The 25,799-nt window shown below is 38.0% G+C and overlaps 2 protein-coding genes and 1 pseudogene across 3 annotated transcripts in view; all 3 read left to right on the top strand.

Moving 5' to 3' along the window:
- Neto (Neuropilin and tolloid-like) overlaps window positions 1-21,159 on the top strand; it is a 100,836-nt gene extending 79,677 nt beyond the window's left edge. For both annotated transcript variants that reach the window (XM_065311818.1, XM_065311819.1), the window contains exons 4-9: window positions 8,076-8,339; window positions 12,652-12,809; window positions 15,783-16,020; window positions 16,863-16,978; window positions 19,295-19,432; window positions 20,015-21,159. In XM_065311818.1, coding sequence (XP_065167890.1) covers window positions 8,076-8,339; window positions 12,652-12,809; window positions 15,783-16,020; window positions 16,863-16,978; window positions 19,295-19,432; window positions 20,015-20,578 — 1,478 coding nt within the window. In that variant the 3' untranslated portion in view covers window positions 20,579-21,159. The remainder of the gene's footprint in view (window positions 1-8,075; window positions 8,340-12,651; window positions 12,810-15,782; window positions 16,021-16,862; window positions 16,979-19,294; window positions 19,433-20,014) is intronic.
- A 1,177-nt stretch (window positions 21,160-22,336) lies between these two features.
- On the top strand, window positions 22,337-23,297 carry LOC135798858 (uncharacterized). Its single transcript, XM_065311829.1, has 3 exons — window positions 22,337-22,653; window positions 22,720-22,835; window positions 22,901-23,297. Exons 1-3 carry the CDS (start codon window positions 22,569-22,571, stop codon window positions 23,138-23,140), a joined length of 441 nt encoding a protein of 146 aa, XP_065167901.1. The 5' UTR covers window positions 22,337-22,568; the 3' UTR covers window positions 23,141-23,297.
- A 434-nt stretch (window positions 23,298-23,731) lies between these two features.
- Window positions 23,732-25,683, top strand: LOC135798860 (uncharacterized; annotated as a pseudogene).
- Window positions 25,684-25,799: the final 116 nt, after the last annotated feature.

Below are 25,799 nucleotides of genomic sequence, written 5' to 3'. Positions count from 1 at the left end.
TCCGGTCTTTGCCCTGCATGTTTCCATGCTTATTACGCTCCGCATCGAAAAGTAACGACGTTTAAATGGCCCGAGTAAGCAATGCTTGTTTACCGATCTCGCATTTCTTTGATATGTTAAATACGCGCGCGCAGATCAAAGATAGGAAATTATTCACATCCGACTTTTGTTCTTTCCTACTTCGAGTACGTTATATTCATTCTAACAAATTTCGAATCGCATAACTAGGTGCCACACTCAGTAGACTTACAAAAAACGAACACTGTTCCAATTATTTTCCCCGGAAGCAAGATCGGAAGAGATTGCTACGTGGCGGCAACCGTTCGCTTCGACTTCTTATGCTTTTGCAAGAATGCAAATCCGTTTTTTCCGGTATTTTGTGCGCGCTGCGAAAATATTTAGCGACACGGATCGCGAGATTAAAAGCAGGATGCAAAGTGCTATAGAGACCGGTCGTTAGCCGGTCGGGAAAAGTGTGGAAACTTTGTTTAAGTCTTTGTGAATTGCGATGGTAGAGCCACGTCCTCTGTCTGTATTTCGATGGCTGCCTAAATGTGTACGCCGCCGGTCAGGCCACTCAACTCGCGCATAACTCACGTACGAGCGGGCGTAGGTCCTTTGTGATATTCCAGCTTCCATGTCCTTTTATTATGCAAATTTGCAACGCGCACAATCCACTACATCAAATTTTACTATTTCGTTATTGCCAACGGCCTTCGGGTAGTACATCCACCTGCATTTTCTGTGAAATAACATTTTCCGTCAAATATATTATAACAATTGTGGGCTGAGGACGATGATAAAATAATAAAATTAAATTTACTATTGTTACGGAACTCGTACTAATAGACTAGTATTTGTTGAAATAATACCGCGTAATAACGTTGGGAAACAATGGAAAAAGTCTTTGCGGATTTAAATATTCTGCTGAATGTTTTCCTTGAGCTCTTCTTTATGTTTACGACGTAACCGAGCTTTTTCTTTAAGAATTTGATTTTTATTAAATTTACAACGAAAAACTTTGTATCAACAAATATAAACTAGTGAAAACTTTAAGCCGGCTACTAGCCGAACCATCTCCGATCAGTTTTAACCCCTATTGACAGATACTCAAAGTCGTTGGCGTTGTTGTTTGTTGTGCGTCTATTTGGCCCCGCTGCGTGCGTTTTATAGCAGCTAAAGTTGTAGCGAAAGATAAGAGCCGGAGCTGCGAGGTTGTGAGTGAATTACGGCGGAAAGCCCATGAGCGCGAATTGAATCCGCATCCACTCGTTGCCGCCGCTGAGCCCTTGCACTTTGGCACGCCGTAACTCCGCTCCGGCTCCAGCGTGCCGATACGTCATCCCTTGTTTGCCATAACTATGTTATACGTGCGTTGGTTGGAGTGCGTTGGCATCTGTATCCGTCTTCTGATCTTTGCTCAACTAATTTGATGCCTTAAACTGCCGCTTCAACTATTTTGCTTCGCGCAATGCTTCCGTTTAACCGCACCACTACTTTACTCTAACTTCAATATGATTTAGGAACAGACTTTTACATTTACATGTTGGTTTAACCAGCATTATATCTGGTTGTGGTTTGTAGTTCAAAAAGCTTTCGTACAATAATTTTGACATCTGAGCACCGCCGTAAAGTGAAGATGTCTTCATGTGAACGCATCGAAACTAATCCCAAATCAAATGTTGAGACTGAATGTGCAAGTCCGACCAATCCAGCGAAGCCAATTCATTTCCTACGTGGTTCGATTCCTCAATACCGTCCAAAGTTGTATAATGTGTTTTTGATAGAAAATCAATTCCATTGTTCTTTGCTGTTCGACAGGCGCCCCAAACTCTCGGACAAGTGAGATAGCGCCGAGTGAAATACGATGTTTGAATAGTAAATCAAATTATAATGTAAATTAAATCAGTCTCGCGTTTCTCCCGCGCCCAAGTATGCCTGATGCCCGCCCGATGGACAGTGGCAGCGCTAACGTTAACAACAAAAGCGCCTGTGTTTTGCACAATTTTTTTTGCGTTTGCTATAAAACTGCATTTCATCGCATCATGAAGCGACGCTTTTGGATTCATGACAATTCGACGCATTTCAATACGTTTTTACGACGCGTTCGCCCGCACATCCCGCACGACGCGATTTAATTCATTCCGGAATCGCTGCATGCAAAAACCCGACTGACTGACTAACTCCCATACGCAATAACAGTTAGCGGTGCATTATTAAAGCAATCTGTGCAGTATTAATGTACGCGCATCCGCGCCGATATCTTCGTTAATGGCTGGACATTAAAATAGCCGAGTTACGAACGATGGACGAATGAATTTTCCATCATTTCCGCAGCTGCTGTGAAATACGCCTTATATAACACCTTTTTTGGCGATAAAATCAGAAATGATACAATGCGTGAAATGAATTCACTGATTAAAATTTATACACTTGTGATGAAGCACGCGACAAAGAAGTTACATTGTCGCAAAAAAAATCAGTGATATAAAGTGCTAAGCACATAATGCAATGAGAACGACGCGCTCGTAGTCTCGCGCAAGAAAAATAAATGTGAAAAATTAGTTTTACTTATTTCTATGTCGGACTGCATTTGTCACATGTTTGCAGAAGTTTGTAGGTGGATTTTTTACAGATCTGCATTAAATATTTATTAAAATACTGATAGATTATTTTGATAATATTTTTCTTTTCAATTATATAATAAATGTATTTATATTTTATGAAATATTTATTTAAACAATATAATTTAATTTTTTTTAAATACGGATCTGTTCTAATATCACCGAGATCGTAGTGCTTCAACAAAACGCGCATTTGACAAATATCGCTGTCAAACGCTAGGGTAATAAAGTGCAATTTATATAAACACCAAACACCAACATGCAGCATAAACTGGCCGCCCTCGCGTACAAATATTATATTGCACGATACACATAACGCTGTGCTGTATTGTTTTGCCTTTTTATTTCTCGCCCGTGTGCTTACACGCCCGGCGCCTCCGCCAGTGCGGTAAATCGCGTACCATCCCTCGGCGCACACAATGGTCACTCATTCTCTACAGTTGTTCACTTTTATCTTGCATGCAATCTCTGGCAATAAAATAAATAAAATACCCTACGACAAAGCAGTAAAATTTAAAATTTTAATACTTAATTCAATTTGAATTGTGTTATGGTTTAATTTATTATTTCTTTGATTAAAAGGTGTATATTTATGTGGTGTTTGTTATTTTAATATTTTTATTGAAACCATCAGTGTTTATGTAAGCAGCGATGTCGTTGTGATTTATGTTGCGCTGACCATTTGTACAAGTCATCAACGTAAAAGTAATTTATGAAATAAAATCCACCGCGGTCGAAACCACTGAACCTATTACGTTAGCATAGTAGTAGGACCTCGGCAATGCCGGGAGTTTTGTACCCGCTTCCGCTGTTTGCAGCTGTCAAGATTTTTATGCTTTTTTTTGTTTTGTTGGTTTACTGTGTTTGTTTATGTTCTGATCCTCTATCGCCACATACTACCCGTAACATTTTTTGGCGCTAAAACAAACGATGAAAAATCTATCCCTGAGTGACATTCCACTTGAATCATGTGCCCCATCGAAATCCACTTCAAACTGCTGTGAGCAGGATCATATTCTAATTAAAAGTGAATGCACCGGGCAGCGTGTATAACATGCGCATGCGCGACGTGTATTATAAGCCTCTTCATGCTCGCTAAATTACTCCTTTGATACGCAAATACGTACCGCACCATGATGCACGAACGGAACATTTGTGGCGCGGCCAAAAAAAGACATCCTGTGTGGAATATTCCCGACAGGATTGCGCAATGTAAACACTTCGGCCCCTCGGCACCGTAAGGCACCGGGAATAAACACGTGTGTTTTCGATTTTTAACGCGCCGAGGAGTGCTCTCGTGATGATACTTGTGATGAAGCATTTTTTTCACCGTCACGCCATCGTTTTCATCGCGTGTCTGTCATCTTTTTAGGGGAGCTTATTAAATTGTAAATTTATGGTGATGTGCAGTGCAACGAAACGATACTTCACATCGTATCAAATTGAGTATACATTGTAGTCTTTTCATTAATTTGCGAGCATTTTTTATAGTTTTCAACAAAAAGCTATAGAATATTAGTTTATTACCGTTGCGTCAAAATATGATAGCATTTTTTATCAAATGTCGTTTTTAATCAATTGATTAATAACTGAATTTAATTCAGTTTTGTTATTAAGGACATTCATGCGTGATACATCATAATAAATAAAAATTATTTTTTAAGTATTAGCAAGTACGAGTATAGTCATGTATTTATTTTTCCTCAGAAATATTAATAGGTACTCTTGATCAATCATTTCTAAGAGTTATTAAAGTTTAAAAAATTAAGTTTCAACGTAGAAATCATTAAAGTTGATAGTAACACATTTTTCCTTTTAAACATTTTTTAACATTGCAGTTTATTTTATTGCCTTAAAATTATGATTTTGATTTTTCCAATTTTAAAGCGCCAGTTTTTCCAGAGTTCTTAGACTCAAAAAGTGGTACTTTAACATGGACTGCCAAGGCTGTATCTAAAATACTTTAGTCACGGGCCACGAACAAATAGCGTAAACATAACGTGACTAAACGTTGTTAAACAGTCGATCGATTAAACGCTCAAAACTTCCCGTTTCCACTGAATACTTAATATACTATTATCGGTCGTTTTAATTAAATATTAATGATTTTATCTTCTATCAAACGATAAAACACGATATTGTTCAGTTATGTCAATGATAATTTTCAGGATATAATGAGTCTAAGCAAACCCAATAAATTAATTTTTATAAATTTTTGTGTTTTACATACTGTAACACAATCGATTTTGAAATTAGTTTAACTTGAAAAGTAAATACTGAAATGAAATTAACTTAAATTAGGTTAATATGGGTGAAATTAACTAAAACCCCTGATTTGTTAAGTGCAAAAATAATTCAATGTTGCCGTGAAACGTGAAACCAATCCAAATGTGTGTAATTACCGTACGACCTCGTAAATCGACGATTTTATTGCCACGAACTTAAAATGGCTTCCGGACGACGCGCACGGAGAGCAAGATAAGTACGCGGCGTCGTTTTGTGCAAATACCGGCTACAAAACATGTGATTAAGAGATTACTACAAGGAACTTCGCTCTCAAGATAACAATGTGTGAGTGTGTATTTCTGTTTGAGCGCGCTTTGTCGTTTTGTGCAATTTGCGCACTTGCAGTGAACTTGTAGACAAATTACAACCCGGAACATCAAAATTTGACGATTTTCCGGTTTAGACACTTATAATCATCATTAGACGCTTTTCTAGCTCCTTTATCTTCGGACAACATTTATCTATCAGTCGGACAACCTGTAATCAAGCAGTAAATATTTTGGTGTTCATTGTGTTATTATAGTCTGTTGTGGAAATGTCTTAATTTGGGTTTACGCACCCTTTAATAGCGAGATTAAAGGCGCATTGTTAATGCATAACAAGCACGGGTAATTAAATAATTAGAACAATATCGTGCGGGCGTAGGAAATGGCCGGCGACGTGGGTGCTTCGTCTTCGCATCGTCTCCGCTCGGGGGCTAATAGGTATGCGGAGCGTTAACGCGCGTAGCCACGAACCGTGCGCGCACGCCCGCGTGCTTTATTTAAACTGAACTGCTTTATCTCGCACATAAATCTGATGTGTATTCGCCGCGTAGGTAAATACGAGATCCAGTGTCCGGGTAGCGCAATATCGAATCGCTCACCGCACGCTCGTCCTGCGACAACATGTTGGTACAGACAGCAGCAGTGGTGTAATGTGCATGTGCAAAGCGGGAAACCCATTCGAATTGCAACGCTTCCCAGCACACACACCGCACATGTATGCTTTGATGGCACACGCCAGCGAAGCCAATTGCCCGGCTGGTTGTAAACAATTCCGTCTGGGCGACTGCTTACGACACGTCGTTGTGCATAGAAATCTAGTGCTAAAGAAAATATGGTATTATTCCGCCAAATTTATTGCTGCAGTTATTATATGTTTAACACATTTTATAATTAATTTCTGTGGTGGTTGGTCAAATGATAATTTTTTTTATTGCGAAACATAAAGATTTTGTGTTTTGCCGTTTGTAAGGCAATTTGAAACAGGAAATTGGTTTTCCAGGTATTATTGGTTAATATTTCTAGTAGCTGCAATATTTCTTTTGAAAAAAACTTCAAAACAGTGCTTCGTAAAAAATGTGCACCCTCTTTGAAACAATGCAATGCGCGGTGTAAACAGACCACAAACAGAAACCTTTCACAAAAAGAAAAACTAGATTTGTTCTGCTCTCCGTCCTATTTCTCTTTATTCCGTGTTTGCGAATTCGTTGCCTCGGCCGCAAAAAAATGAAACAAAACCCTCATGGAAAACGTGATATTTTTCTTTCACCCTCGCGGCATTATATAGAATAAATAAAGCAAGCCTCCGGCTTAGGCGGAACAGCTGAAATTTAAATAATTTAGTTTATTTTTCAAACCTGGCATGTGCCGGTGGCACGAGTGCATTTTTTGCCGTGTTAATGAGATTAAAATACTAATATATATATAGACAAAAAAGCGTGAGAGCTATAAAAACGTAGGCGAAAAGAAAGTGCCGATTTATTTTCCCTAAATGCGTAATAACGCTGAAGTGTCATTTGAAGCCGCAGCCGGGCGACCTCCATGCGGGTTTTAAGTTCGCCAAATTTACGTGGAATTAAGTTATTTAAATGAGGCGCGGGTCGAAATGTGGTTCGCGTATAAATAATGAACGTGTAAATCATCTCGGAATGTCGCTGGACGTCCGCCTCTTTCGCTCTCTTGCATGTCGACGAGTACCGACCTTTTTGTTTTCGTTCATTAGCTCATCTACACCGCGCGCCGGCTCCAGAGCTTTGGAGCAGTGGAGGCGGCTTTTGACACCTGCCAGACGACGAGCGCGAACACATTCGTGGCCATTTTATTCGAGCGCGATTATTTTTTATTACCTCAATTAAATTTCAGTTGCATTAGCACATTTTGCTCTCTATGTTAAATGTTTAAATTGTAAGCGATAAATCTGAACAATCTACCATGTATATTAAAACATAATGGTGTACGTATTATGTGTGGCAAAGTTTGTTGAAAATATTAAATTACAAAAATATGAAGCAAAAAATAAAAAACAACAATTCTTAAACAAATGTCGCAGCTACGGGCAAACTTTCCTTGGGATTATATTATAAACTTGGAACAAGAATGACACAAAAGTTTGTTTTGAAGGTATGTTGCCACTTTGACATTTTCACCCCACACATTGTTCTTATGATGAAATAAGAATGTAAATCAATTTATATTTATAAATATAACGTAACACAAAATTTTTCAATGTACACCTCCTATATTTTTGGTTCCAGCAAACAAAGCACTAATCCAACATCAAACGGTAATGTCCAAATTTACGCGACGTGATGTTTCATCTAATTCTCCGTTCTGTTCTGCAAATTTAAGTTGAAACGAATTTGCGAATTGTTCAGGCTTTCAAAGTATTAAAATTAGCTTCGAAACTCACCGCCAATGGCAATGGCAATTACGCTAATTGTAATAAATGCAAGTGTACTTCCGATTATCATTAAAGGATAATCCGCCGGCCGGGAAGGCTACTTTCTACAATTAGCCACGAGGAGGAAATATTCCATTTTGCGCGGAGTGCTTTGCCCCGAAAATCCTGTAAATGTACGCTTGCCTAATAAATACCATTTTGTAAAATGGAATCAAATGAACACTTTAATTTTATCAAGAAAAATCAACCAGCAGCGACACAGATTTTGTTTCTCTCTTATATGTATAATGTAAAAAGCCAGGATAATAGATGAAGATAAATTATTAAACTGTTATAGGCTTTATTCTCTGGGTGTTTAGCAGTCCAATGACCTTTTACAAAGTTTTAAAAAATGACAAATTGTTTGGCATCGATCAATCCCATATCGCAATATTACGCATCGCGTTGATTTATGGTTTATCCATTGGAGTAGCTGTAATAACTCGCTTGTTTGTGTTACAGCGCCGGAAGGACACTTAATCAAGCTGGACTTTCGCGATTGGTTTGAGCTGGAGCCGAGTCAAGACTGCAAGAACGATTACCTGGAGGTGCGCGATGGAGCGCACGGCTACAACAATTTGATGCTGCAGCCGTTCTGTGGCTTCGAATTTCCGCCGATGCTCACCTCCTCGGATAGGCACCTGTGGATCCATTTCAGATCCGACGAGAACATCGAGCATCGCGGCTTCAAAGCTGTTTACGAATTTATACCGAGGCCTACGTCCCGTAAGTACCTCACTATTTACTGCCCTGCCATTTGCTACACTGAGTGTCAGGATAATCTACAAAATGAAGATTAATTGCACGTTTTAGCATAATTTAATACGAAAAATATCGAACTAATATAACATCTTGAGTCGTGGTTAGGTAAATGTAAATGTAGGCAACTTAAATCACTCTAAGATGACTTTTATGTGGTTAGAGTAACTTGTCATTCTCACCTTGTAGAGATGATTATTCTATTGACATGAACTCCAGAGGCGAGCAACAACGCCGAGATGAGTGCTCGCTTCTTGTATTACGTCATAAATTTCACATACGATGCAAGCATAATCAGCTCAAATGATATACGAGCCACCGACAACCTGCCGCACCTCGAAACGTGGGTAAACGCGATAAAAAAATCGTGCGGATGAAAAAAAAAAAGTAATAAACTCGTATAACTCGCATACCCAGGTACGAAGAGACATATCAGAGAAGAAGAAAAAAATGCACGCATCACCTTAGGAAAGTTTACGCGGAATATCAGACCTGTCCTGCTTGAGGTGAGATTGTGCGCCACCAGCTGGTTGGTTAATAAAAGCTCTCACGCCAGGCGCATGAAACATAAAAAGCTGCACACGGAGAATCCAAAGTTTATCGTTTTCTCTGCGAGCTTAGCGCAGGACTAGATTAGATAGATGTATTCACATAAATTGGATAAGACCTTATGAGTTGACATCAAAAAGCATCTTAATCAGTTTTTTTTAATAAACAAAAACAAAATTGTATAATCGTAGCGTAGAGTATTTGATAGACATCTACATTTCAATGATGATGTTTTTTTCCTTGATTTATATTGAGTTGTATTAATAATATTGAGGAAAGCAATCAAAATGCCAATGAATATTAAATAGATTGATCTGGACCATCACTGACTGCCGTTGAAGGCAGGATGCGAATAAATTAAACCCGACTAGTCAAAGTCATAAAAATTCTTGAGGAGATATGTAAATGAGGATGTGAATTATAGAATATTAAATAATATCAATCAAATTAGAATTCGGGATTTTAGTATTTTAAAAGTTTATTTTATTAGAGTACCTACTTATGGTCTGCCATGGTGTAGCCGGTAGTAATTTACTAATGAAAAATATTGTGAATTTAATTATTAACAGTCTCGTAGCGCCATCTCGATTCAAATTACGTGACTAAATCTATAATCGTTTTTCTGTCTAAATTTTCCAACCTTATTTAAGCATCTTATATTTTTTTACTTCAAACAGTACACCATGTCCTTCTTCAGGACCTAATTCATCTTAATGCCAGAATTGATGAAAATACGTTTTGTGGCTCATACGTAAAATAGATTTTTTTGATACTAGTGTTAAAAAGAGCTTTAAAAACAGATTCTTTGCAACACTTGAATATAGAAAGCTCGCCGAACACGACAGTCCGAATCATTAATTATTCCAACTTTAGAGAAATTTTTGAAAAGATGCATGACCATGCACCGCACTTCATTGCACATTGCTTCACATGTGTCCATTCACCTTCACCTTTTCAACGTTTGCCACAACATGCAATTTTGTGCGATGCAAACTACGAAAAGTACTTAGTGAGTGCCATTCATCAAAACGTTGTGCATATTTTGTATGAAACATTTAATTCATATTCGTATTCAATATAATTCAGTATTTTGCATTAAAACTTTCTGAAATTAGATTCTTGCTGATTGCAAGCTGACGTTTTGATTCGTTTAGTACTTACAATTTGTACGTTTTGCCATCGTTATGCCTCACTGCGTGGAATATTGCTGAGTATCAGATGTACCTATGTTTGTAAACAACACATTCGCAAACCGAAGCCACCGCCACAACCACCCACGCAGGAATTGAGGCGGTGCACATTTGTGGTCGAAGCAATAACTCTTCGACTGACACAAAGTGCATATTGGCTACTCTACAGCTTCCTTGTTTTTCATGCAATGCGCTATTTTTTTGCTTTGCTCTCGGTTTGGAATTTGCGCGCAAGGCAACAATGGCGCTTTGAACGAATCAATAGCAAATATAGTTGATTAATGGTAAGGCATAAATCACTAGAAAAGCGACGCCACTACCGCCGCCACTGCCACTGCCGCGGTGCGCATTTAGCTATGAATTTAACGAACGCTATTTACCTGAAGAGCAACCGATGTTACCGACGATTGATACCGATATGCGCCGGTCAGAAACACAAATTTCCCGTTAGCATTTCGACAATGCTCGTAGCTGTCGGCAAACAAATTCCCTCTTCGAAAATATGCACATCGGGCGTACTTCACCATGCAGAACAATGCTTGATGTATATTTTCGTTTTTATACTGAAATACTGAAAAATGAATGAATTATCTAGACATCTATTAATATAGGATGTAACCGAAAACACATGCACAGTAACTTTCGCTACCTAGCGCCATCTCAGTGTGAGTTATATGACAATAACTATAATTAAATCTTCATAACAATTTTCATCCTTAACGTTTCATCCATTAAATAATATTTTTACATCAAAAAGTACCCGATTTTATTTTACATGGTTAAAAATATTTCAAGTCCAAAATTTATAAAAATTGGATTAGTGGTGTTTACGTGAGAGCATTATAAATAAACAAAAAAAATCCATTCATATTTATAGATAATATTAGTTAGGATTGAATTTGTAAAATGGATAAAATTGATTGTCAGAAATTCTAAAATACAATAAAACGAGTAATAAATCACTCGACATATGTAAACGCTTGATAAATATACCGACGCCTAAACATTTCATATCAAAGCCATGCACGTCAGCCTTAATTAATAATTAAACATTAAGGTTTTACCGATTAATCGATCAGAGTAAATTTACTGGCGTCTGTAATGCACAGATTGATCGATGTGCCCTCAAATACGAAATTTGCGACGCTGGCGAAATGTGCGAAAACCGGAAATCCACTCCACTCTTCCGCTTGCCACCCACTGGTGCACACACGAATTATTTTATAATTAATTTTCACGCCCTTTTGTTAAATCAGTACGGCGACGTTGAATTCAATTACGAAAATCAACGAAGCGCAACAATTTATTTCCGAAAAATATTTTGTTCTATTTTATTATGTGTCAGCAAAACAAAAAACATGAAAATTCAATTTTCTTTGTCGCAATATGTAGGTGGATAAAAATAATGATGACATGTGATATGATGCGTAATAATGGTTAAGTTTACAAGCTGCTGTCATCATAGGCTAATTTTCTTATTTGACCCGAGGATGTTGATTTAGGAACACCAGCGCCCAACCAAGCGTTCTATGCCTGAAAGGATACCGTTAGAGAATGCAGATTGCTAATTGAAAATAAACACGCAGGAAATTATGAATGATTAATTTCTCGGCACATCCGCATTGTAGTTATTTACCTTTAATCGATTGTGTGGCTGCGGTATAGGCCAGCTGGAAAAATGTATAGCGAAAAAATAAATTTCGAAAAACGTTAATTGCCTTTGCATACAATCTGCCTACGCCGTAGTGGGCGAACATGCGACATGCGGGCGGAGTTCATTGTTGCGTTGTATTTTCACTTTATTCGTTTATGTTTTTCGGGCGTAATGATGATTAAGCAACGAATCGCAGGGGTCAATTAATCATCGCGGCGACTATGCACCACGCTGCCGCAGGACAGCCCGGACACGAATATAAGACACGCGATGACGTAACGGTTTATAAATTAGCGTTTTAGCGCAAAAAAGTTAAGGCGAATGTATATGACGCACCTTAATTATACGTTTTAATTTTGATGTATTACCGAGATTATTTTTTTTCATATTTTTTAATCAAATTGAGGTGAATATGTTGTGAAAAGAAACGTTTTCCTCGCTTGTAACGCAACTCAGAAGAATATGTGTATGTGTGTTCTCAATAGCCTCTAAAATGCTGAAGCGGCTTTGATGATTTTTTAAGTAACTCTTCCAATTAGCTGAGCGAGTAATCCTGTGAAGTATGGTAGCGAAATTATAACTTGAAGAGTGAAAAATAAGTGAGAAATTTTGTTATGTAAACTTGATTATAGTTTTAGTTATGTAATTCTGACCGAGATGGCGCTAAAGTGAAAGTAACAAGAAACGTAAAGAAAATTAATTATGCAACATTTTATTATAGTCTACGCAGACACAGTCACGAGGGAAAAACTAGTTGTTTATATAATAAATGAAGCGTTTGCCCTTTTCTTTTTATGAGATACGCGTATGTCGATATTTATTTACGCATCGCTTCAGTTTGTTGTAAATATACCCGAGTCCGATCTCATTTTTTTTATTGTTACAGTCTTGACGCCCGAATTGCGACCGTGTGTCATCCAAGTGAACGGCGACGAGGGCTTCCCCAAGAAGGCGGACATCAGCAACGAAACGCTCGAGTTCAATGCCAAATATGGACTTCCGATCGACTGTATATGGGCAATCAAAGTGAAAGATGGCTGGAGGGTATGTCCTTTATGCGTACACCGCATGTAGCGTTGCCGAAAACACAACGGCTCTTGAACTGTCGATGCGTCAACGCGTCTTTTACGCTCAATGATAGAACACCCAGTGCATGGCTTTCATTTTGCTTCTCTTAGACACGTCTCATAACAACATGACAAGCGCTTTAGCCGGAGCTACGCTCCCGAGGCGGCATTGTCCAAATTGCTTCTCTTTTTTATTTGATTGAAGGACATTTTCCGCTACGCGCTTGGATTCGTCCACCAGCCGGCAGCGAATAGTCGCCGTTATAATTTATAATTTGTTTAGCGCATAATCCTTGACGTCTTGCAGCCGCTGCACGATGCATTCAAATCGAATCAAGTTCTAATGCGGCAATAATTCAACGTCCGAGACGCCGCTGCCGTCGCCGGCAGTCTGCTCCCGTAATCTTAGCCGGGCTAATGAATTGACATTGATTTATCGAAGTAAATGCGTTTATAATAGAGTAATTAAATTCCTCCTTATACTATAATTGTGCAATTAATAGTTTGGGAGTGAAGAAGCTGAAGCGGGCGGCGGTGGGAAGTGCTGCTGGCGGCTTCTCAACTCGGTGCCGCCACCGCCACACGTCTCACCGCATCGCATCGCATCGCACCGGTTGCTCACCGACGAAACAAGCGACGCCACACCGTTGTCGCCGCCGACAATGCGAGACGGGCGCGGCGGCGATTTTCGCGAGCGGAAACGACGCGTATATGTCTGCAGCATGTGCGCGGCTAAAGTGCCAAACTATAATAGTGTGGTATTTCCATAATTAGCACTCTACGAAATATTAATTATGTTAATTAAATGCATTGTAATAACTACTCGTATGAGGTGAGGAAATTTGAGTGTGGAAGTCACGAATGAATGAACTTAAAAATTACTTACGCTGCATACAAATTTTAATGCCCAATTAGTGGATTAAAATCAATTTTTTTCTTGCAACTTATAGATTTTATAAGATAAATCGCATAAAGTCAACTTTAAGATTTAAAACACCCGCAGATTTTATAAATATGATAAAGAAAACTTTATATTACTTATAATAAACCTAGTGTAATTTCAATGCGGCCATTACAAAACAGTAAAAAAGGCGTAGAAAAGTCGTTATGCACGTTTCTTGCACTTTTCTGTAGCTGCCTTGAACAGTTTAATAAATGCAGCGCACGTCGCCACGCCTGCATACTGAAATTAACCCCACAGAACTGGCAAAATTGCAAATAACGATCCGCTTATTAATGCAAACGAAGCGTGCATGCATCCTAACGACGTATTTATGCCAGAATTTAGTACAAAATTTACTTAAATAAAAGAATATTTACTTTCAGCTTGCGTACGTGCATTGAATAACCATTATGCACATAAAATATATTCTATTCTCTAATTCAACATAATTAATTTTCAACGGTGTTGAATTGCGTTACGCTTGGTTTAGTTAGTCAGAAATCTATTTGATTTAATTAAATATGGCTATTTTGCTACATTGTTAAACTGCTAACTTCATATTGTTCTAATTCTAAATCGAATTGTTTAATTCATTAAACGGCTATTTATTTTATATATTTCCGCAAGGGTAAACACAATTGCATTGCGTACCGCATGCTGCATACCGCCATATTGATTTTGGTAAATCAAACTATCCAATGCGTGTTTGTTTTCCATGTCAAATAGGAAATATGACGAATTGACTAACACCTGCGTATATATTTTTAATTGAAACATTTTTAAATTTCACACGTCGATGATGCCAGATGGAGGTAACGCAAACAAAAATGTAATTAAACATTTTTGAAAAATTATGCAGTTTATAAAAATGCATCTTTTGGTTTAATCCCGATTCATTAAATTTCGTAAATTAATGTGGCGCATTTTATCATCGCAATGTCGAGTTTAATTTGGTTTTCTTTTTCCGCACGCCCTGCTCTTCAGAAAATCCAAGAGTGAGCGTATATCCGAGTGCCGCTGGAGTTTTTGAATTATAAACGCAAAAATGATGCAATCTATTAAAACCCGGCAGGCAACGCGCTTACTACTGGCTGCATTCCGCGGTTACGAAGCTAAGAAACTCCATGGCACATCCTCGCGCAACCAGACCATACACATCTGGATGTGAAATATTTACAGCTTACCGCCACTATAAAGCTTCGAGAGGCCAGTTTCCTGCTTCAACATTTTATATACCGAGTGTTTGATTAACATTTTCACTACATATTCTTTTATTAAAGAATATGCAGTATAATAATATGAAGTGATATGATTTTTCATTATCACGCGACTTTTATAAATCACAATTTTGCCACTAGATTGGGTTAATTTAAGGTTTCACTCGGTCATCACTTTTTTCCTGTAATAAAAGTAAATTATATCCGCCCTCGGCGTATCAACTGGTCAACTGGTTATAGGAACACTTTGTAGAAAAGTGGTAGTCTTGCGGTTCATTTCTCGCCACGGCCACGCTCCTAGCAACTCTATTTGTGCTCCTGATAAATCTCATCTCGAACAAAGAATCATTTCAACATTATAGCACTTTATATGAGTTTTTCTTGTACTTAAATAGGGCTTATGCGAAAAAAAAAGATACGAGAATGGAGCGTAGAGCACGCTGCACCACTGATATTTATAGGTCTTCGCCCATTCTCGTTTTCTATACGCTATTATTATTGCAGATGGAAAGTTTTTGTCTTCGGTACGCACGCGCTCGCACCATTGTTACCAAAGGAAATGGAAAGTGTATACATAGTGAAAGTTTCTCGCTTTGCCAAATGCATCTTTATGTAGTAGTAGGACGTAGCTGGCAACGAATTTCCAATTTCCTTTTGTGCTAAATAACTTAAATCCGTTTTTTTTTTGCTTTCCTTCTTGTTGGTTGTGTTGTTTGTAAGCAAACAAACGCACGCACGTCAGCACGTGTTAGTAGATTTACTTATCGTCTGGTTTGTTTCTCGTTTGCAGATACAATTGTCTTTCAAGACGTTCGTGCTGGCGAAGCCCAACGACTGCGAGAGCAATTTCGTCGATGTGTTCTCGGATCGCACCGACATACCGTCGCGCGACAAGAACTTCTGCGGTTCCATCGCCGACACGGTGACGTCGAAGAATGACGTTATGTTTATACGGTTCTTCGCCGAGCCGCGCGCGAGCAAATCGACGTTCGAAGCCATTTTCACTGCTTTTAGGGACGAAAAGTCAAGTGAGTTTTTGCACTCGCACATCCTTCTGCGCGTCCTGTTTTATTTACGCTCATGCATCGACTTACATCGCGCACATATTGAATTTCCATTGACATAAAATACACGCGTACGTTCCATTTTCATTTCCGGCGCAAAAAAGAAGTCAGTCGGCGAAACAGCTCATGAGAACGAATGCCATGCAGATGGGGTGTGGATAGATGCTTTCAGATGATAACAGATAAAAAGACGATGTGCACATGCTCACATGTCCAAATTGAGTTAAAAAATTCCAAAAAAAAATAAATTTGATTATTTTGCAAAGAGAAAAATTACAAACGCGTCTGCTGGGACGGTAATAATTACAAGATGACTTGGAAATTAGTTTTATTACGAGTCGAAAGTTACGCACGGTGTTTATAGGTTTCGAAGATAGATCTTAATCGCGTGGATCACGTACGTGGAGGCGGCGGCAGTTAAACGCCATAAAAGCGGCTGTTACTGGTTGCGCCGGGTGCCAATTCTGGCCTTGTCTTGCCGCACGACTTGTTATCTATCCCAGAAGAGGCAATTTTCAAAGAGGCGAACGCTGCGAACAAACCGTGCGAGGCACATAAATACACCGAACGCTACCGAACGATTCACAACGGAAATTAATAAGTTTTTCACCCTGAAGCTGTTTCATTGTCTGACTTCTAAGAAAAACAAACAGATATAATGAAAAATATTTCACAAAATAAATATCAACTTTAATAAAAAATAATTATTATCATTTTTCATCCTTTTTAACTAAAAATGTTCGAAAATTTGATTTTGAGACATTTTAAAGTAGGGAAACTGCTAAAATACTGTTTACAATATTCAGATTCCGAATGCGCTGCCGACGAATTCAATTGCGAAGATGCCACCTGCATTTCGATCGATCTCAAGTGTAACGGCCGCTTCAATTGTAGATTTCGTTGGGACGAAGACGACTGTGATGTAAGTACAACTACATCATCATCCACAACACACTCCAGTACAACTCTTTCGAACAAGCGATACAAGCACCTATAGAGAACCACCCTCGACGAACTCATAAATAACTTTTGCTATCGCTCCGCGAAATTGGTCGCCCCTCATTCCTCTCCTCTGCACCCCTTTCACCTAAACGCATTAGAAGTGCAAAACTTTGCGTGAGTATGTAATTGCATCACAGAATTATGTGCGTGTGCCGGTCGCGCACAGCACTTTGACGCCCTTTGTGCGCGCGGCGGCGGTAATTTCGCACGCTCGTGAAAATTTCGAAATATCTAACCGACGCGATCGTTTGATGGCGCAAAAAGTTTTTAATGTTATTGCGCCTAGACGAAAATTTAGCGCCATCGTCATAAAAGTCTTTCACATAATGCCGCGATCGTCCAAGTATAATATTCAGTCAAAATCGGATTGTCTAAGTTGAAATTATTCTTTGCATATTGTGCAATTCCGACCGTGGCGCCGCAACGACCGGGGTATTATAATGTAACGAACGAATATCGTATAATATGAAAGGTTTCATTACTTAAGGCTCCGCGTAGAAGGTACTTAGACTAAAATGGCTATACGCGAGCTTCTGTTAAAACATATGCGGCGAACGTGATCATTATACACATCCTATTGCGTTTCTAATCATCATTCATTATGCACAAAGTATCACACACTATGTAAAATGTTTAAATTTTCATCGTCGGCTTTGTACTTAGCTCACTCCGCGATATTTTGGATGTATTGTTTTATCTCGACCCAAAGTTGCGAACCGGAATTTCACACAAATCCAAACTTCTCATCATTCTGCGATCCGGTTAAGTTGTTTTGGCGTAACTTTGTTGAAACTATAATTTAAAAGCCATCGACTGTGACGGCTTCGAGTCTGCAAGCAAGCAAACAAACAAACTTTGGCAAAATGTACAAATTGCTCAATTTCAATTTTTCAATTTAAATCGGTGAATATATTTATAACAAGATTGCAATTTTCAGCGTCAATTCCATTCAATGCAGGTATAATCGGGTTATAGTTTAAACAATTATTAAAATTTTAGCTTTTATTTTATGCGCGAACGTTTTGCACTTTTATTGGATTACGAGTATATCTATTGATTTCAGCTTAGGTTAATACCTTTAAATAACATTCTATATCAATATCACTACACTATTCACATTTATGTTTTATGTTGTTGTGTTAATTTCTGTGGAATTTATTCTAGGTGGGATTGATGGTAAGGGTGGCTGAGAATTATAAAAAAAAGGAAAAATCATTTCGTTTTAATTGTTTTTGTTGGTAGAAATTGATTAACATTACAATACAACAAGATTAGTTGTATGCGGTTTTTACTTTCTTGTTGGACAACCGCATAATTCACGTTTTATTCATTAATGAAATTTTCACAGCGAAAATGTGAATTCGCAGGTCGTGAAAATGGCTAATTTTACCAGAAACTATGGTTCTTGTTGACTTTCAGGCTGGATGGTATTTTGTATTACACTGCTTGTATACAGTTAAACATACAAATTTTTTAAACATTTTTTTCTCATATTAAACACTTCAGAATATATTACCTACCTACCTATAAGCTAAAAAGTTTTCATTTTTAGTATGTTTGTAGTTAACGTGCAAATTATTTAGCTTAACATGATTTTTTGTTGTGTGTTTAGTAAAACAGGCAGTGGTACAGAATTGTAGAAGAAGCGACAAAAAATACAAGCTCACCACGATGTAAGCGCTAACTGCGTCCCAACATCGTAGCGTTTCATGTTGCATGTTCGCGAATGGCCATTTGGCTTTATTTTTTATAACAGCCGTCCGTTTCATTTTTGTCGTTTTGGTGCGCCTTCCAGCCTGAATGTGCAGCAATATGCAGGCCGTGGTGCCGAAGGGTGTTGTGAACAGTTTTTGCTGAAGTAGTTTGTTCCCCAAAGCCGCCGTCGGCCAATAGTGGTCGTTTTATTTTTACGGCGAGAGACGTTTTACATGTTTACCCCTTTGCGCACAAAGCGCGACGACACTAAACGGAAACAAGTGCATGGCATCAAAGGTGCTGCACAGTCGGACTAATTTCGCTTTCATGCGACACTCCGACAAGACGACGTCTATTAAAAACCCTTCGCGCGCAGAAATTACATTTACGTCTTCAAGTTTTCAACCAAAAGTCTCTCTCTCGTCGGAAAAATAATAACGCACCGTTTTTCTTTACTTTGATATAACAATAACTCAACTGCATTGCAACTGTTGTACTATTGAACTAATGTAATGTTCGTTTTTTGTTTTCAAATTTCCAGAGCAACAAGAAGATGCCATTTAGCGAGAATCACATTATCATCATCATGGTGATATTCTCGCTCATTTTATCCGGAATGTGCTTCACATTTCTGTTCAATTGTGTTAAAAAACTCATCAGGGACCATCGAACAATACAGGTAATGTTATTAAAACACTGAATGGGCAGATCGCAATACATCACCGCGATGCTCGAAACTAATTTTCTGTCACAATGCGCCGAAAAAATGAGCGCAGGCGGATATGAATTACTCTCGAACTCGCTGCAACGTGCCACAACCGCGGTCATAAAAATTCGGTCTATAATGTTTGGTGATTTATTGACAATTTGTCATTTTTTATTTGTTTCAATTTAAAAACACTGCGTGTGTGTTCCGCTACATATTTTTCGACATGGAAATTTTATTAGGAATGGAACAGATAAAAAATATACTACACTTTATTATCGTGTATCCTATATTTTATCAAATCAATGGCGAAATGTGTGTTTTATGGCGTAAAAATGTGTAGATTGGTTCAATTTGAGTGGAGGATGTTTAGGACAATGTTTTGGGCTGGTCGTCATACATTTAAAGCAGTTTGCGCGTTTCTTGAAAGTTGCCAGCTTTCCGTTATTCGCAATTTAGCGCCTTGTGCCAGTTTAGTTTGTTTTTGGGCGAAACTTATAAACTTGGCGGCATGATGAAGCGATTAACTCCAAGGGGTATTCGTGTTTGTTGCAGAATTACATAAGGGAGAGCCGCGAGCAGCAGCTGAACGACTTGGGCAAACAGGAGCAGTTCGAAAAGTCGTCAAAGGGGAAAGTCGGCAGGTCACGTTCGAACAGCACGCACTCGTCGGAATCCCACAGATTCAGCACGAACGCGCTGACGAACGCGACGCCCTGCTACGTACCTGGCGGTGAGCTGCTGCCGATCCTGATCAGAAGCGAGCACTCGACGAACGGCGACGCGTACAGCAACCATCATTCGCTGCACCATCACGGTTCGTCTTTCGACGACGAAGCTACGCAGCAGCCGGAGATGTGCGACAGCGCCTGCCAGACGCGCGAGAGTCTCTTCACGGGAACAGCGTACGCGTCGGACCAGAGCACGCCTAACCATAGCATTAATTCGACGCATTCTAAACCTAGCCCGCCGGCGCCTTTCAGTACTTTCGGGTACAAAAAGGAACCGAAGTTCCGTGCCGAGGCTAAGATCGAGATGGAGAAGGTGGACGACGACAAGCGGCGACCGTACAGCGTGCAGACCACCAAGTCGGCGCCGGATGTCATCGTCACACACTGACATTTGCCGAACGCCGAGTGGGAGCCGTACAAACGGCGGCATCCTCGGCAGTTCCTCAGGACCCTTTCGAAAAGCCTGGACGACCGAGAGACGTCCATCGTCGACATCGATCGCGCCATCGAAACGCAAACGTATGAGGCGGATTTTTACACGTGATATACAAAAATGCGCTCGTCTGCCACCATCCCCCAAATCCTGGTGTGTCGCAACCGCCGCCGCTGTCGCCAATCCGGAAAGTTTACGAACTCGTATGGGGATTTGTTGCGTGTCGCGACAAAGCCCGCGATCATCCAACATGTTGGCGCATTCAACCCAGCGATATCGTATCGAATGGTGTTTCAATCTTTATTGCCGAGGGTGATTTGTTTGTTATATTTTAAAATCGCGTTCAAACTGTTGCAATATCAGCGAAATTCACAATTTCAACTTTATATTTTAATCTAGGAATAATAAATAAATCACTCTTTTTTGATACAACATTATTGCAACCACACCTGATTGCATCATTTCTCAAAACTGTAATGTCGAAAACGCCGACAATACAACCTGCATTTTATACGAATAAAATTATAAAAATCAAACGTTGCCAAGCATCAAAGCAAAGAAACACACCTAGTTTTATTTTCAGTTGTGTTGGTGATTTCGTGCTTGGAAATATCAACCGAAAAATCATGACGAGCATTAATGTTGGACAAATCGAAGTATTTTTCTATAGGTTTTGAATTGTTAGGTTGTTATAAATGATAATAGGACCATTTTCAGTAAGTTTGCTGAGGGTATAATTTAATCGTTCTTGTTATAGCCTGCATTCATTGGATGCCAATCACTAATTAATTAATTATTCAGAACGCAACGTGACCAACCGTTCGATCGCGAATTCAGAACCAAATTTATCGTGAACGAGACACTGGTCCGGCGTGCGTGGGAAGACTCCGCCATTAATTGAATTATTTAAATGATCAATATAAATATTTCCCCCCTGGAAATCCACTGTGTGATATAATCATTCGACATTATCATTTATTACCATATTATGAATATGTAACGGAACGGTTTATTGGCTTTAATATGAGAATTTTGTTATTGTAATGTTGTGTTGAGCGCAACTGCATTAAATATTTAGATGAAATTATTATAAATCATGTAATAAACGATGAAATTGCGAATCATACAAAAACATTTGATCCCATGGTATAACAAACACTCTGTATATATGTAATTTAAATTAATTGTATAAAAACAATACATCAATATAAAAAACAGTTGTTTTTTTCATCTCACTGAGTCTTTAGATCTTTTTTTATAAAAATTAAATGGATAATAAATAATAAAATAACAGATAGTGTACTAATGAAGGTAAGTGTTCTTCTTTTATATCTGTTCTTCTTTTTTTGAAGTAGAACATTTAATTAACAGAATTTTTTCAATATAATTTTCTCAATTGAAATTAAATTATGGCATGCCAACGTAGGCAACCCAAAGAACAAAGATTTGTATTATATTAGCATGGAATAAGCGTGAATCGGTCATTTAAATGCATGACAATCCGAATTTTTGGATGAAAACGCCGAGAACAAAGAGAATAATAAAGCCATTAACCGCATATAATCCCGAGGGTAAAATATAAATACACTCCTATACTTGGAATGCATTTTCATTGTTAAATACCGCATTGAAACTAATTTTAAACGCATTATTTTTAGCGACGGTAAAAAAAACAGTGCACCACAAAGTGCGAGTGCGTTTTGCACTCGAATTATTAACGCATTCATCGTCAGTTCCTGTGCGGTTTCGCTCACCAAATCCTCTCACATTTAACACAATCAGATAACAGCACTGGTTTTTCGTTCAACAGCATTTGTGGTTTACGCTTTCCTGTTGACTCGTGTGTACTTTTCCAATCTATTCAGTTCCGTGTAGTTCTAATCGCGATTCAGTACGTGTTAGTTGTGAATAATTTCTAATCAGAGCGATTTTCCAAAGCAACACGATGTTTTGTGTTCGAAATATTGTATTCTCGTGGTTTTGCCTCCAAGTGATGCTGAGTTTGATGTCCGCACAGACTAATACTGCTGGTAAGTTGATTATTTAAACGTTTGGATCAAAATGCGGTTTCAAAAACAAATTGGATTTATTTTTAGCGGCTACTGTTTGTGCGCCACTTTCGAGATTCAAGATCGACTGCAATACCTGTTATTGTAGTGTTGATGGAAGGAGATATACTTGCACGAAAAGATTTTGCACTTCCGATGTTTCAGTATGTATCTATATGAGTTTATTTAATTATAAATCAATTAATTTTAATATTAATTATAATTTCAGTTAAACTACAACGATTTTATGAGCGATGAGCCCCAATCTGACGAAAGAATTTATTTCGATGAGGCATCCGATGATTGGGTTAAATTTCTGGACGATTTAGCAGTAAATAATGACGAACCGGCGAAGAAGTCATGGCCAGAAGAAGAGAATGAATTTGAAGGGAACAGTATTGATTATGGAGATTATTTAAAAGGCGACACTGAATACATTGGTTCACGCAGAGCCGGATATCGTTACTGATACGGTAATTAACTGCAGATAAGCAATACTTCCCATATTGCTGATATTGCCATAATATGTAATGAATTTTATATTTTTCTACTAAATTATTTTGTATGCGTTATTTCTACTTATGTATTGGAAAGAATATGAAATAAATTGAAGGATTAAAAATGCATTATTTCATTTATTTATATTAATTGAACTCAGGTAAATGTACCTTGTACGTTGCTATAAAATGAGTTGCATTTTTGAATCAAACAAATGAACCGTTTTTACAACTTTATTTGAAAAAATTAAAAGTGAGACTGTTTTGTTTAAAATTATAAGAATTTGTCATTCCGTTTTTTAATTTCATTACAAATACATATTTAGTTCAAAAAATATTTCCACAAATCATTGTTTACCGATTTAGCCGACTATTATTATCTACCATACAGCATATCTACCCAATATCCGAGAATTCAACAAATTACTAATTAAACATAGATATAATTAGCGAGAAATATATATTTTAAAGAATTGCAAATCATGAAAAACAAGGTAAACCGTAATTATTTGCCTTTTGAATTTTATGACATTATAAATATTTTTGAATGATTTAATGTTTCTTTAGTTTAGCTACACGATTGCCAGTGTAAATATCATAAACCATAATGTACTTCGCTAAAATTATAAAACTGCTCCTACTTATATCTGTAATTTACGCCGCAACTTTAATGGGTCCTACGGATGCAAGAAATTGCAATAGAAGATCCAAAACTAAACGTCGTGTTTGCTTGGATTAACAATTAAATCATCAACGATGAAATATGTATAAGTGGTAATTATTCGTATAATCGTTTTATTTTATTAATAGCTTGGTTTTTCCTAGTTTATGGCTTTTTTTGTACTTGGCATCAATCACAAAAGAGACTAAAACCTTCACACATCAAAATTGCATTCAGACATATCTACTACCTACTTGACTTGAAAATAAATTAATTGCATATTACTTTAATTGGAATGGTACTTGTGTGATTTAAAAATGATAGTAATTAGCAAAACGTCAAACGTGTACCTATGCACGTGTAAACTTATTTACTCCTCAATTTGTGTAAACAGCAATTTCGCCTTGTCAATCTAACAACACGAAGGTCCAGTTTTATTTAAATATCGTACTCGCAGTAAAGGAAAAAATTATAAACAAATCAACAGTTGAACCAAATACAACAAAACGATAAGAGCAAAATGCCTGACAAAATATTTTTCGAAAAAGTTTTGAATTCTATATTTTTGGAACGTTCTGTTCCTATTTTATTGGACTACAAAGAAAAGCCTGTGGTTTCTGTTGGCGATAGTTACACCAGTAATATTAAACGAATTTATTTGAAATGCAAATTTGAGGAAAAGTAAGTATAAATAAATATGGTGTATTAATTAGTTTATGTCTACTTGTTTTAATTTACAGTGCAAAAGAAACAATAATTCCTGTTATTTTAAAAACCCAAGTCCGGGGATCTGTAGTAGAAGATTGGACATTGGAATTGGACTTTTTCAAAACCGAAATCATTATGTTTTCTGATATTTTTCCAAAATTAAAAAGCATTTAAACTTATCTCTAAGCAGTAAATGTTATTTGGCCACTGATGTACCGGACTTCACATTAGTTTTGGAAGATTTGCAACCAAAGGGATACGGAATGTTGGACCGCACGATCGGTTTCGATATGAAACACACGATTGGCGTGCTCAAAACTTTAGCGGAACTTCATGCCGGAAGTGTGGTCTTGGCACGCCGATATAACAAAGTCGCCAGTTTCACCAAAGGACTATTCAGCGACAGCAAGGTTTCTACGCAATGGATGTCCGACAGTTTGAAATCGCTGTGCAAGGCTTGCAAATCGATGACGGCATGCGCCAAGTACGGCGAAAAGTTGGAGACGTTAGGCATCGATGAAGCGCTTAAACGAACTCTCAAAGCATCTGAGAGAAATCCGGATGGATTTAGCGTCCTAAATCATGGCGATATGTGGTGTAATAACATGCTATTCCTTCATGATAGCGATGGCAATCTGTTGAATACTAAATTGATCGATTTTCAACTTGTTAAATTTACAAGTCCAGCATTGGATTTGCACTATTTTTATGCCACCAGTTTGATGAGCGATGTCCGTGACAAACTGGATGTTGTGCTTGATTATTATTATAGTCAATTGGTATGTAATCTTGTCAGGTTTGGGCATCCGTTGAAAGATATCCCGAGCAGAAAAGAGTTGCAAAAGATTTTGAGAAGAGAGCTTTTTACGGTGTTATGTCACTTGCTGCTGTTACACCGTTAGTGAAAGCACCACCTCATAAAAATGCTAGTTTTGAAAGTTTAAGCAAAAACGATGATGATCCTGATAACTTCCGGGAATTTGTTTATTCCAGTGAAGCGTACAGTCAGTCAGTTAAACAACTGATGCCATACTATGACTCTTTAGGTATATTTGATTAGTGTTTACAAAAGCGATGTGTTAATAATCCAGTTCTTAGATTGTTAAGGTGCAAATTTAGTTGAATTATATTTACAATTTATTTTAAGGTCAACATATGCAACCCAAATATCATCTTCCGCTTCCCTACAACACACGGGCATATGAAATCGGCACATATGTGATGTGTAATAACCTGTACGATTTAATTTTCGAGTACTAGTT

Source organism: Atheta coriaria, unplaced genomic scaffold, assembly GCF_025399875.1.
Source record: "Atheta coriaria isolate IRGN ID8LTWV9N9 unplaced genomic scaffold, Caltech_Dcor_3.1 hic_scaffold_9_pilon, whole genome shotgun sequence".
In the NCBI taxonomy this organism is placed as follows: domain Eukaryota; kingdom Metazoa; phylum Arthropoda; class Insecta; order Coleoptera; family Staphylinidae; genus Dalotia; species Dalotia coriaria.
Note: the sequence above shows the minus strand (reverse complement) of the source record. Positions and strands in the feature narration are given on the sequence as shown.

Coding starts and splice junctions, on each gene's coding strand:
- LOC135798858 (XM_065311829.1), top strand. CDS start 22,569: ATGTTTTGTGTTCGAAATATTGTATTCTCGTGGTTTTGCCTCCAAGTG. Junction 22,654..22,719: donor CGCACAGACTAATACTGCTG/GTAAGTTGATTA, acceptor ATTTATTTTTAG/CGGCTACTGTTTGTGCGCCA. Junction 22,836..22,900: donor TTTGCACTTCCGATGTTTCA/GTATGTATCTAT, acceptor TTATAATTTCAG/TTAAACTACAACGATTTTAT.